Here is a 13,684-nt window from a genome sequence, read left to right on the forward strand (position 1 = left end):
AGAGTGTTAAGAGTCGGAGGAGGCTGTAAGAAATGGGAGGGGCCTCTCACTCCTCCAGTGTCCTCTGAAACTCCAGGGACTTTGTTAGTTCTGAGGCTTAGTGAGACACCCACATTCTGAGGTCCAGGGTCATGGAGGAATGTCTTCACGGCAACGCCACTGTATATACACTTGGACACGGATCACACAGTTACTTCAAAACACAGTTACTTGCAAATTAGCAAAAATGGATAAATAAAAAGCATCTGAAATCATCCCTCATGCCATCATACAGAGATAGAACCACTGTTGATATGTCGGTGTATCTTTTCCAGGTATTTATAAATACACACAGACAAAGATGAAATCACACTCTAAGTGTGATTTCTAACTTGATTTTTCACTTTCTGGAGTATCAATACCTTTATATCCATTTTTTTTTTTAATGGCTGCATGAATTCTCATTTGGTTGATGGATTAGTTATCCAACAAGTATTCATTTCTATATGTTAGGCACTATTTCTGGCATGCCGCTGTACCTGGATGAATAAAGCAGATTGTGTCCCTGATCTCAGACTTGTCCTGGCCTGGCTTTCGTACACGTGACAGTTTCTAGATCCCAGCATGCTATGCTCGTCTCTTCCTGGATTACTTACTCGGACCAGACTCACAGCTCATCTTGGTTTTTCTGCCGCATGTACACTAGCTTGGATGAACCTAGTGGTACTAAGATCTTCCTGTCCATGGCTCTCTTATAGAATTGGATAACTTACCTTTGTTTATGATCTAAGTTATTAGCGCTGACATTAATTAGGAAGACTAAATCTAGAGGCTATTGAAATAAACCTTAGGTGGTCAGTTAATTTATAACAAAGGAAGCAAGACTATATCATGGGGACGAGATAGTCTCTTTGATAAATGGTGCTGGGAAAACTGGATGGCTACATGGAAAAAAAAATGAAATTTTTTTCTTTATAGAAAAAAACCCCACCTCGAAATGGATTAAAGTCTTAAATGTAAGACCAGAAACCATAAAACTCCTAGAAGAAAACATAGGCAGTAACCTCTTTGACATAGGTCTTAGAAATATGTTTTTGGACATGTCTCTCCAAGTGAGGACAACAAAAGCAACAATAAACACGATTATATCAAACTAAAAAGCTTTGACATCGAAGGAAACCGGCAACAAAACAGAAAGGCAGCTCACTGAATTGGAGAAGATATTTGCAAACGATAAGGGGCTAATATCTAAAAATATAGAGAATTCATAGAATTCAACCTAAAAAAAAATCAGTTTAGTTTAAAAATGGGCAGAGGGACTGAATGGACATTTTTCTAAAGACATACAGGTCACCAACAGACACATGAAAAGATACTCAACATCACTAGTCATCAGGGAAATGCGAGTCAAAACCACAATGAGATGTCACCTCACACCTGTCAGTTTGGCTGTTATCAGAAAGGCAAAAAGTAACCAACATTGGCAAGGATGTCGAGGAAAGGGACCCCTCTCACACTGTTGGTGGGATTGTGAATTGGCATGGCCACTATGGAACACGGTAGAAAGGTTTCAACAAAACCTAAAACTAGAACTACCATATGACCCAGCAATTCCACTTCTGGGTATCTATTTGAATAAAATGAAAACACTTAATTCAAAAAGGTATAGGCATTCATGTGTCTATTGCAGCATTATTCACAACAGCCAAGATATGGAAGCAACCTAAATGTCTATCAATAGATGGATAAGGAAAATGTGATGTGTACATACATACACATACATATATGTATGTATATATAATGGAATATTATTCAGCAATAAAGTTTCATTACTCATATATGAAATCTTGTCATTTGTTACAACATGGATGGACCTAGAGAGTATATGCTAAGTGAAATAAGTCAGACAGAGAGAGACAAATACCACATGAGCTCACTTATGTGTGAGATCTAAAAAAAAAAACAACTCAGGAACAAACAAAACAAAATAGACAGAAACTCATAGATATAGAGAACAAAGCGATGGCTGCCAGAGGGGAGGGGGGTGGGGGAGATGGGTGTAAAAGGTGAAGGGAAATGAGAGGCACAGACTTCCAGTTATGAAATAAATAAGCCATGCGGATGTAGCACACAGCACGGGGACTTTGGTCAATATTATTGTAGTATCTTTGCACGGCGAGAGATGGTTACTAGACTTACCATGTTGATCACATTGTAAGGTATGTAAGTGTTGAATTACTATGCTGTACACCTGAAGTAATATGATATCATATGCCAACTCGACTTTAATAACAAATTTCAAAGAATCAGACATGAAACAGAGCAGTCTCTTAACTTTCCTTTTCTACCAATCTGATTTACAAATCAGTGATTATTACTGATAATGAACTGATTTTAAAAAACCTTTTATTTATTCGATTTGTTAATGAGTTGGCCTGCTATAGTCCTTACACTAGATTCAATCACAGACATATCCAGTCACCTACATACCATACACATTCACACACACACACAAGGGTTTCAGGGATGATCCGGCTAAGCACCCAATCACAAGAGCGAAGTGCCCTGTGAGTTAGCGGGGTCCCTAGCCCTCACTGTTCTTTTGATCCCGTTTTATTTTGCATGATTGCTAAAGATGAGAAGGGGCATACTTTTGTCTGTTTGTTACACAGGACCAGGTACCCAGAAGTTATACATAGCATTCCATTAAATTCAGTTTGATGAAAATTAATGTTGTCCATTTGATTGGATAAGGTTTCAACAAGACCAATTTACCAAAGAAATTTTCAGTTGGCTCAAATATTCTAGGTCTGAAGGGTCGACGCTGCACTTCGCCACACTTCCGCCAGGGTCTAGGTTGGGGAAAACACCCCTCTCATGTTGGGTGTGGGTTAGGGAGGAGACTCATACCCCAAAACATGTTCCTGAAGCACAGACACCCTCACTGAAAATATTGTTTTTTCTTGTTCTCCTCATGTCTCTATATGTTTGTAGATCATTATTTTTTCATCTCATATGAATATCTAATTGTCCCAGTACCGTTTGTTGAAAAGACTGTACTGTCTATATTGAATTACCTTATGGAAAAGAACAAACTGCTGGAAAGACACAGACAGCCAAAGTTCTCTCAAGAAGAAAGGCGTATTGTGTGTAACCTTACCTCTGCTGAAGAACTTGGAATTGTAGTTTAAAAATGTTCCCACAAAGAACTTCAGGCCAAGATGGCTTCACTGGTCAATTCTACCAAACATTTAAGAAAGTAAGGATGCCAATCATACACAGCTCTTCTGGAAAATTAAAGAGGAAAGAATACTCTCTAACTTATTCTGTGAGACTGTCATTACACTGATACCAAAAGCAGATAAAAATATTATCAAAAACTGTCAGCAAACTAGGAATAAAAGAAAACTCCTTCAACTTAAAGGTCATTTATGAAAAAATCTACAGCTAACGTCATACTTAATAGTGGAAGACTGAATACTTTATTCCTAAGATCAGGAACAAGGCAAAGATGTCTGATCTCACTACTTTATTCAACATTCTAGTGGAGTTTCTAGCCAGTGCAGGAAGGCAACAAAAAGAAATAAAAGACATCCAAATTGGAATGGGAGAAGTAAAACTATCTTTATTTTCAGATAACATGATTATGTAGAAAATATTATGAAATCTACATAAAAGTTCATAGAACAAATGATTCCATTTCTATATGTTAGCAATAAACCGCAGCAAACTTTATTCAGCCTGCAACTCTGTGCTCACTCCCATTTACCCTCCCGTCTTTTTTATACCAGGCATCTCCGCACTTGCCAATTTAGCATGTAAAAAGCCTTTTAGACTATAGATTCTCAGCAGAAAAGAGAGGCTGAGTATTTCCATTTTATTTAGACTTGGAGTCTAATGGGCCAGAATTCGTTTTTACATCTGCAGGAGGGGAAAAAGCAGCTATGAGATTTTATATATCTGTATGTATAGGCATATCCGCCATTAAAGTTCTAGGCTGAACTCTGAGACCCAAAGAGCTTTCTCATTAATAGAACAGAAGCAAAACAGAAAGAAGCAGCAGTGGAAATAAAAGCATTTTAAGCAGGTCATAAAAGGGTTGGGGTCTGTGAGCTTCACTGACAGCTCTTGTCCTCATTGGCTTGACTGTTCGGTCCCATTGGGTCATGATGGCCTTTCTGGCTCCATCCCACTTCCCTGGGCCCATAAGTCGAAACTGGTATGGGGTGCAGGGACCGAAGTACACCTCGAGGGCAAGCTGGGGATCAGTCAGGAGCAGCCATGGTATGTTGGGCTTGGCCCCTATGAAGGAGCCCAGCTCGTCCATGTATGTGACGTAATCGGTCTGCAAAGTCTGGCTCTGGCCAAACCTGAGCAAAGAGAAGAACACATTGCGATGAGTCGTGACCAGTTTCTTATTTTCTATCTCAGTAGAGGAACATTTTAGTCAGTACCTCCAGTAGTACCCCACGCCTCTCTCTTTCCCCAACACTGAATTTACCATTTGTTCTTTGGCTGTGAATGAGCTTTTATTTTTCTCTTCTTCCCAATAGCTTAGACAAGTTTGATGTCATTTTGAGCTTTTGCCTCTGGCCATGTGGCCTGAGTGAACTGACCCTATGGTCTTAAGGTGACTGATGAACTTACTTTTCTTTTTAATGCTTGACTATTCTTTTTGTTTTTAATTTTATTTTTTTAGCTATAGTTGAACACACAACATCGTTCTCTCTAGGCCCATCCATGTCGTTGCGAATGGAAAGATTTTATTCTTTTTTAATGGCTCAGTTTTATTCCAGCTATAAATGTGCCACTTCTTTATCCATCGCCTAGCAATGAATACAGGTTGCTTCTAGAGCTTGGCTATTATAAACAATGCTGCAATGAACGTAGGGGTGTATACATTTTTTAAAATTATTGTTTCTATGTTCTTTAGATAAATACCCAAAAGTGGAATCGCTGGGTCATACAGTAGTTCTAGTGTTAATTTTTTGAGGACTCGCCATTGGTTTTCATAGTGGCTGCACTAATTTACAGTCCCACCAACAGTGTACAAGGGTTCCGTTTTCTCGCCAACCATACATTCTCACATCCTCGCCAACATTTGTTATTTGTTGTCTTTTTGGTAATAGCCATTCTGACAGGTGTGAGGTGATATCTCAGTGTGATTTTGATTTGCATTTTCTGGGTGATTATCGCTGTTGAACATTTTTTCATCTGTCTGTTGACCATCTGTATGTCTTTGGAGAAATGCCTATTCGGGGCCTCTGCCCATTTTTTAATCAGGTTGTTTTTTGATGTCGTATGAGTTCTTTATGTCTTTTGGGTAGTTTAACCCCTTACTGGGTATATCATTTGCGAGTATCCCATTCAGTAGGTCACTTTGTAATCTTATTGTTAGTTTCCTTCACTGTGCAAAAGCTTCTAATTTTTTTTTGAATTAAATTTATTGGGGTAACATTAGTTAATAATATGTAAATTTCAGATGTACAACTTTATAACACAACATCTGTATACGCTGTTGTGTGCTCATCACCCAAAGTCTAGTCTCCTTCTATTACCTTCTGTTTGACCCCATTTACTCGTTCTGTCTCCCACCAACCCTCTTCCCCTCTGGTGACCAACATTGGCTTGTCTGTATCTATGAGTTTTTCCATTTGTTCGTTCGTTGCAAAAGCTTTTTACTTTGATGTAGTTCACGTTTGTTTATTTTTCCTTTTGATGACTTTACCCAAGGAGACATAGTCAAAACATATTGCAAAGGCATGTCAAAGAGGTTACTGCCTATGTTTTCTTCTAGGAGTGTCATGGTTTTAGGTCTTACGTTTAAGTCTTTCATCCATTTCGAGTTTATTTTTGCATACAGCGTAAGAAAGTGGTCTGGTTTCATTTTTTTGCATGTATTCATTCAGTTTTCCCAGCATCATGTCTTGAAGAGACTGTCTTTTTTCCACTGTATATTCTTGCCTCTTTCGTTGTAGATTAATTGACCATATAGGTGTGGTTTGTTTCCATCAATCTGTGTCTGTTTTTGTGTCAGTACCACGCTGATTTGATTACTATAGCTTTGTATTATAGTTTGAAACCATGGAGCACGATACCTCCAACTTTGTTCTTCTTTTTCAAGATTTCTTTGGCTATTCAGGTCTTTTTTGGTTCCATGTAAATTTTAGGATTATTTGTTCTAGTTCTGTGAAAAATGCTATTAGTATTTTGGTAGAGATTGCATGAAATCTGTAGATTGCTTTGGGTAGCGTGGACATTTTAATGTTCTTAATTCTTCCAGTTCGTGAGCACTGTATATCATTCCATTTATTTGTGTCTTCTTCAAGATACTTCTTTCACCAATGTGTTATAATTTTCTGGGTACAGGTCTTTTACCTCATTGGTTAAATTTCGTCCCAGGGATTTTTTTCGTTTTGATACAATTGCACATGGGGTTGTCTTCTCAGTTTCTCTTTCTCATAGTTCATTATTTACATATAGAAATAAAACAGATTTCTGAATATTAATTTTGTATCCTGCAACTTTACTGAATTCATTTATTTGAATTTCTTTTATTTATTTATTTATTTATTTATGCGAAATCTTTAGTTTTCTATAGACGGTATTACATTACCTGCGAATAGTGACAATTTTACTTCTTCCTTTCCAATTTGGATATCTTTTCTTTCTTTCTTTCCTTTTTTTTTTTTTTGATTGCCGTGGCTAGGACAGACAAGCGGCTGATTTGATGAGAATGGAGCTCTTGCGGAAAGTGTTACAGCTCTTTCTGAATCTTAGCGCTACTGGCGTTTTGAACTGGACACTTCTCTGTGTGGGCGGACTGCCCTCTGCACTGTTGGAAGTTTGGCGGCACCCCCAGTTTCTACTCATTAGACACTGGTAGTATGCCTTCTTCACTTATGATGACCAAAAATGTCTCCAGACTTTGTCAAATGTTTCCTGGGGGCCAAAATGAGCCCTGTTTGAGAACCTGTGTCGTAGTATTATACGGGAGAACTAGTATCATTCGCCATCTGCTACTGTGCGATTATAGCTAGTGTTCCATTTCATTAGCAGATACAATCTCTTACCACTTGAGTTTCTTCTCCATTTTCTTATCAATATCATCCATCATTTCCTTTGGAGTCGGCAGGGTACATGAGTCTAAAAATAGAAACGAAGAGGGAAATATTGAAAAAAAACAAAGCAATCAGAAATGTATAATGACATGTGATGAATTTCGTTCAATATTTATGAACTCTGTCCCTAAAAGATTTTGTATCAAGAGGAGCTATCTTTGGTATCTTTAGTAGAATAACAGTTCACAGAAACAGAAATCTGAGGAGCCGGTGTACTTGCTCTCTGAGGTCATGGAGCACATCTGTCTTATTTCTGTTACATCTCCAGCATCTGGCGCAGTGCTCGGCATACAGTAGGTGCTTAATAAATGTCCACTGACTAAAGGAATGGAAGACAAGATGGCCCACTTACTTGTAAACACTTTAACAGCCCAGCGGGCTTGCTGGTCGGCTGTGGGGATGGCAGCCCCAAGGGACTGGACAAGGCCAATCACAGCCAAGGTCGGCTTCTCCATCAGCGGGGGGAAGATGCCTTTAAACAAGTAGAGCTCCTTGTTCCTGTTCTGGATGATGGAGTCATCAAGGTAGGGGTAGGCATAATTATAGCCGGTTGCAAAGACGACAAAGTCGATGGCCTCAAAGACGGTCCCATCCTCGAACACGGCCGAGGTCTCTGTGAACGCCTTCACCCCGGGCTTGATGGACACGGTGCCACACAGGATGCGTGATGGGAGCTCGTCGTTGAAAACAGGCTCATTCCTCAGGGTGCTGTGCAGAAGCAAGAGACGAAGGCCGTTGCCATAAACTATTTCATCTCCAAGAAATCTCCGCAACAGCCCATAGCATTGCAACTACATTCGAGCAGTTAGGCATCAGCTTGGGGACAACCAAGCTCTTCTTTTGGGCAGTTCTTTTTCTGTTGTCTGGAATTGTCTGTCTGGCCCCTGGAAACTTGAAGATTCTCTTATGCGTACTTAGACTATTTGGAGACTCACCAAATAGATTAGAATAAAACTAATTCCTAGACGTAATAAAAGGATTAAGAGTGTTGACTCTGGAGAGAGATGACCCGAATTTATAGCCTGGCTCCATCTCTTACTAGCTACCACATCCCAGTATGTTTCCTTATTCATCAAATGGGGACAATACAGAATCTACCTTATGGGGTTGTCGTGAGAATTTCATGAGTAATCTGTAAAGCATTTAAAAGAGTGCCTGGCACCTGTAAGCATCGTTATTATAAGTGAGCTATTATTGTAACTAAGGCGTCATCATTGTGGTGGGATTCTTTTTTTTTTTTTAATTTTATTATTAGTTTCAAGTATACAGTACATTGGTTAGACATTGATATAGTTTATAAAACGACCCCCCTGATGTTTTATTGCCACCTTTGGTTTCCTTTCATCAACTCTGGTCACTAAAGAACGTATAACAACTTTTGATCCTGCACTTCAGCTGCCAAAATTCAAGGAATGAGGTTTTTTTCGACGACATTCTTCATTTTGAGTTGTTTCCTTCAGAGGTTTGGGAACATCTTCCAACTATCTCAAACACTGAGAAACTTTATAAATCTTAGAATTTGTCTCTATGCTTCCACACTGTTCTCCACCTCTATCATTCTGCAACCTCTTCTTCTGTCTTATCAGGTGACAAAGAGTCGGTCGCAGGAAAATCTGTTTCCCTCTCCCGTCTCCCACTTCTGTTCTGAGCGGGAGTGAGGATGTGTCGGCAGTATCTCAGGGAGCTTGGAACCCTTTCCGGGAGGGGGCTTAGTTCTTAGGAGTGGATTTCCAAAACGATGTATTAATTAATGTCTAAAGGACAAAGCCAAAATACAGTTTTCAGTTACTCTTACAAGACAAAAAAAAAATCTTAACCAGATCAAGCTTTGGGACTCCTATTGCATGAAACATAATTTCAAATATGTGAAATCATCTCTTCTTTCTGTCTAGGCATCTAGCGGTCTGCCCGACTAGGTAGGACACGTGCTGTGGACTGAGGGTTGGGCTCCCAAGCCTTGTATTTGTCGTTTCAGTTTCCAGTTGCCTCTTACTTTTCTTTAACCTGTTTCTCTACACACAATGAAGCACTTGCTGGCAGGGGCCAGAGATGAAATTTCTCAATGAGTCCTTTCTTTGCTACCCACTTAAATATTTTTTCTCTTGACATAGTGATACTTCCAACTCGAATGTTTTTCTCATTAGTGGAAGTTGGGCTCTGTCTCCATAGAGAAGGACACAAGTGAATCTTGTTAATTTCATTGGCCTCTCAGTTCTGGGAAGTCCCAACACCTGACATGTCTGTCCCATGCCTCCTGACTGTCCTGCCAAAGTGTGACCCTTCGGTGGTGGAGGAGGTGTGCGCTTTGGTTTTGACCCTCCCCACTCATCGAGATGTGTTGATTAACACCACTCTGTTCATTGTTCCATAGAGGTGCGTTAGAAAATTTGAGATTATCAAGAACGAATACTTTGTGCCACTTTATAGTTTACAAAGTAAGTCTTACGTCTTTTATCTTAGTGAACACCAGGACAGTCTTGAGGAGTAGGTATTGTTGTTATTATTCCTATCTCCATTCACCCATAAGCATGAATGAGATAATCCTCAAAAAAACAAAAAAAAACAAAAACAAAAACAAACCAACACAATTCATGAGTTAGCTCAGCTCTCAAAATTCCGTACTGTTAACTTGTAGCTTCCACAGCTGGATCCTCCATGTCAGGGTGATCTAGCTGCCTGCTGCATCCCCAGTTTGAATTTTTCCATACTCCTTTCCCCACTAGACTGATTTCAATAAGATTTTCATCCCATACGTGGCCTCTGGGCATACAATGTCACCTATGCAGTCCTCAATTTAATCCCAGCAGCCTCAGCGAGACAACTAAAGTCAGACCTAGAGAGAAAGAATTCAACTTAAACCAGCGCCCCACTCTTTTGAATGACAAATGCGTATTATTCATAGTACCCATTTAAAGGCATCAGGCCATAGTTCTCGTGCTTAAACCACGTGTTCATCTTCTTGACATATAACCAGTCAGAGACAAATGAAGGAAGAACATTCCAGAGGAGGTTTGCAAAGCGGGTGACATACACCATGTCCCAAGGACAGCCATCATCCCAAAGCCGGCTCATGACCCAGGAACCACTTCTGGTGCTGATAATGACCTGGTGGGGAAGGCCACATAGATATCAGTGTCACTCCTTAAGAAATGAGTAGATAAGACACAATTCTATGGACGTCTCTATACATTTCCCTCAGTATTCAGACAGGAGCAATTTTAAAGAAGTGGGTCACGATGAGTTGTCCATGATTAAGACCAGGTAGAGGCAGAACTCTTCCCTTTCTCCAACCCAGAGAGCTAATGCTTCGCTGTTGTAAGAATGAGGACCTGCCTTCTTGAAACAAGAGGGCTCTGTATTCAACCGTGACAGGTTTTGTCTTCACACACTCGTAGACTAACACGGTAGGTCTGGTGGACACTAGCCGATCCAGCCAACCTCAGTGGTGGTGGGTGGTGGCAGTTGCTGGGTTGGGTGGGGGAAATGTAGCTAAATCTTTAGCTGAAATCAGGCTGAGGAGATGCCAGAGATTTAACTCTGTTCTCCGTCTCTGGTCTCCCTACACACCCACCCAGCAGCACCTTTGCTGGGTGTCTCGGACCATGACGGCTCCCTCGGCCCTGAGACAAACCCACTGCCTGGCCATTGTACCACTCGTGTAATAATCCAAGGGAATCTGACTTTTAAAAAATTCTTAACTTTTATCTACTTACATTTAAGAATTCATTGAGCACCTATTTCCTTTAAAATACGTTGTTTCTTCGGGGTCTACTGATTGCACATGGCACAGCTCGGAGTCTCTAGGAGACGTTCTTTGCCTGCAGCCTGGCTAAGTTGGGTTCTCTTTCCATGGTGCTGCCCCTGCCATACTGAATGGCATTGAAGTCACATTACCTCCTTCTGCGGTGGTCCGCTTATCTGTCATCCCACCTCTACCCATTGCCTGCTCCTTGAAGTTGGGAAGAAATCTGACTTTTATTTCTGTGTGTGTTCGTAGTCTGACATAATTTTGACACATAGGAAGCACCTGATATTTGTTGAGCACTGGCTGTTGAATGGATAAACAGTAGGAAGAACTAAATCTTGTGTATCTCCCAGACCTTCAGAGTGGTCAGCTGAGTGCCTTTCACAGGGTACGTGATAAGAAATACCGTCAGATGATAAATAAATAAAGTAGAGTCTGATTAGTCACCAGCGTGCTTGGAAGCTATCAGAACATAAAATTGAAACAGAAATGCACACACACACACACACACATACACACACACACTTACCTCTGAGTCCAGCAGAATGTACCTTCTTACTAGCATGGGCCACATTACTTTGCTGCACAAGGAGGGTGTCTGCAGTCCTCCCCGACTTAAGGGACCTGCACAGCATGTGGCTCCCTTGTGGGATGACGTGACAAAGATCATCCTCAGTGCCAGGCTGCTGATTCAGTAGTATAGCCATACTCAAGGTCGGTGTCCTCAGACCCTTTAGATCACTTACCTGTGTAGCCAGGTGACTGAGCTCAACAGCAATGTCACATGCCGAGTTCCCCAGGCCAATCACGAGGACCCTTTTCCCCTTGAAGGCTTCTGGGCCCTTGTAGTCCCGGCTGTGGAGGTAATGGCCTTGAAACTTGTCTAGGCCTAAGTGGAACATAGGGAGTGGTCTGAGTTGATTTTCAGAAGAAATAATGAAAACTCCCTTTTTTGGATATTTTTATTTCTAAACTTCTCATTAATCAGTCTTAATTTTTTAAAAAAATTCCCTAGTTGAAATGCATTTATTCTTTTGGTGGTTTTTTGACACGACACCCCTCCCTCAAATAATTACTTTTACTGTCTTGAAAAAAAAAAACCCTTAACTATGAACATTTCTATTTTTATAATAAAAATAGCTAATATTTAATACTGTGGGCTGGGCCTTCTCCTAAAGGCTTTGCACGTTCTCATCATTTACTCTTGATAACATCTTTGAATGGTTGGTATTAGTATTATCTTATTTTAAAAGACAAGGAAATTGAGACAAATAAGGACTTGTCTAAGGTCATATGGTAAGGAGCCAGTGGGATAAGGAGTTGAGCCCAAGCATTCCAAGCTGATGGTAATTATTCTTAGTCTACAGGAAAGATACTGCCTCTGAACATTGTTGGTTTTGACCTCCTATTCTTACTGACTCTCTACTCTTTTAATTATCTTGGCCAATGAAAATCATGCTTTGAATGGGAACTCCAACATTTTTGAATGGACAGGTGTTTCTATTGCAAGGAAGGAAGGAAAGAAAGAATGAAGGAAGGAAAGGAGGTTGCTTGTGTATTGTATTAATTTGATGTTTGCCACTTAAGTTTAGTAATGAAGTGTGCCACTACACACACACACACACACACACACACACACACACACACAGAGATTTCTAAAGTGAATTTGAAAAATGTGGATATATATGAAATTAGAAAACCCAGCTTTTCTCTATAAATAACAAAGATGTTTCTGTTATAAGAAAAATTGACTTTCTTTAAACAATTTGGTAGTTGGACTCTACTTTTCTGAATGTACCTTCATTCAGAGATCTCATGTGCACTCAGGACTTATGTGTGAGTTGGTGTGCCTAAGATAAGGACCTGAGTCGTCATCTTATCTCAAACTTGCAGGTCCTTGATTCTTTTAGTATAGGGGTTCAGGAGGCCAATTATTACTAGGTCTCACCTATCATCAAACTCAAAATTTTTGTTTTGAAATCTTTGGAACCTTAACAATCATTATGTACGCTCAATGGAAAGATCTATTCTAACCTTGATGTTTGTGTATAAGTCCCCAGGTTATTATATATTTTCCAGACTTACCAGGAAAAGAATCGCTTGGCAGATTGGGGTATACGTGATGGCCCGAACAAATCATTACAGCGTCAAAAGTAGTGGATTCCTGCTTCCCATTCTTTTCCGAGACAACTTCCCATTGGCCAGTAACTCTGAAGCTGGGACATTTCTTTATACTGGAAACCAGGGTCTTAAAGAAAATCAGAAAGAAATTCCTTCTACTTACAATTCTGTTTGTTTATTTGTTTATTTATTAGCGGTGTTTCCGTGGATGAAATAACTGTTATGAGCTCTCCTGGTCATTGGGAAATGTATGGGAGGACGATAATAAAATAGGAGTCACAGTGAATCTTCAGATTTCGCAAGGAAAAGTACTTACTGGGACGTATTTACTCTTTTGACATCTCGTTAGTAGATTTGGGGTATACGATACTAAGTGCTCTGGCGGAGGATGTCATGTCATTTATGTACTGACACCCTCCACGGACATTCACGATTTCTTTTCCTCTCTGACTTCGTCTTCCAACTATTCCATAAATATAGGAATGTCCTAGGGGTCAGTCTTTCTTAATCTCACCTTTGCTCTCCATAGTATGATTATAGGGAAAGTATATATAAAATCTAAATTATATTAAATACAATTGTAATCATATTTAATTATTATAATTAACTGAATCAAATTCTTATAATTATTTGAATTCATGATGTTTATTATAATTAATAATTATAATTGAGATTATATAATTTTATAATAAATTATATAATATAATTTCTAAATTAT

The 13,684-nt window shown here is 39.7% G+C and overlaps 2 protein-coding genes across 4 annotated transcripts in view; both read right to left on the bottom strand.

Annotated features, from left to right (window-relative positions):
- FMO2 (flavin containing monooxygenase 2) overlaps positions 1 to 13,684 on the bottom strand; it is a 30,929-nt gene that overhangs the window by 14,956 nt on the left and 2,289 nt on the right. The window contains exon 2 of the mRNA XM_006907811.1: positions 4,481 to 4,488. The gene's annotated coding sequence lies outside the window, so the exon portion shown is untranslated. The remainder of the gene's footprint in view (positions 1 to 4,480; positions 4,489 to 13,684) is intronic.
- The window catches only part of FMO3 (flavin containing monooxygenase 3), a 15,383-nt gene continuing 5,615 nt past the window's right edge, over positions 3,917 to 13,684 (bottom strand). For 2 of the 3 annotated variants that reach the window (XM_025043928.1, XM_006907810.2), the window contains 6 exons: positions 12,931 to 13,093; positions 11,592 to 11,734; positions 10,006 to 10,205; positions 7,453 to 7,808; positions 7,053 to 7,125; positions 3,917 to 4,349 (listed from right to left, as the gene is read on the bottom strand). In XM_025043928.1, coding sequence (XP_024899696.1) covers positions 4,007 to 4,349; positions 7,053 to 7,125; positions 7,453 to 7,808; positions 10,006 to 10,205; positions 11,592 to 11,734; positions 12,931 to 13,093 — 1,278 coding nt within the window. In that variant the 3' untranslated portion in view covers positions 3,917 to 4,006. Of the gene's footprint in view, positions 4,371 to 7,052; positions 7,126 to 7,452; positions 7,809 to 10,005; positions 10,206 to 11,591; positions 11,735 to 12,930; positions 13,094 to 13,684 lie in introns of all 3 variants that reach the window. The other variant, XM_006907809.2, reaches the window with a different exon arrangement.

The sequence above is a fragment of the Pteropus alecto genome, unplaced genomic scaffold (assembly GCF_000325575.1).
Source record: "Pteropus alecto unplaced genomic scaffold, ASM32557v1 scaffold101, whole genome shotgun sequence".
NCBI classification, from domain to species: Eukaryota; Metazoa; Chordata; class Mammalia; order Chiroptera; family Pteropodidae; genus Pteropus; species Pteropus alecto.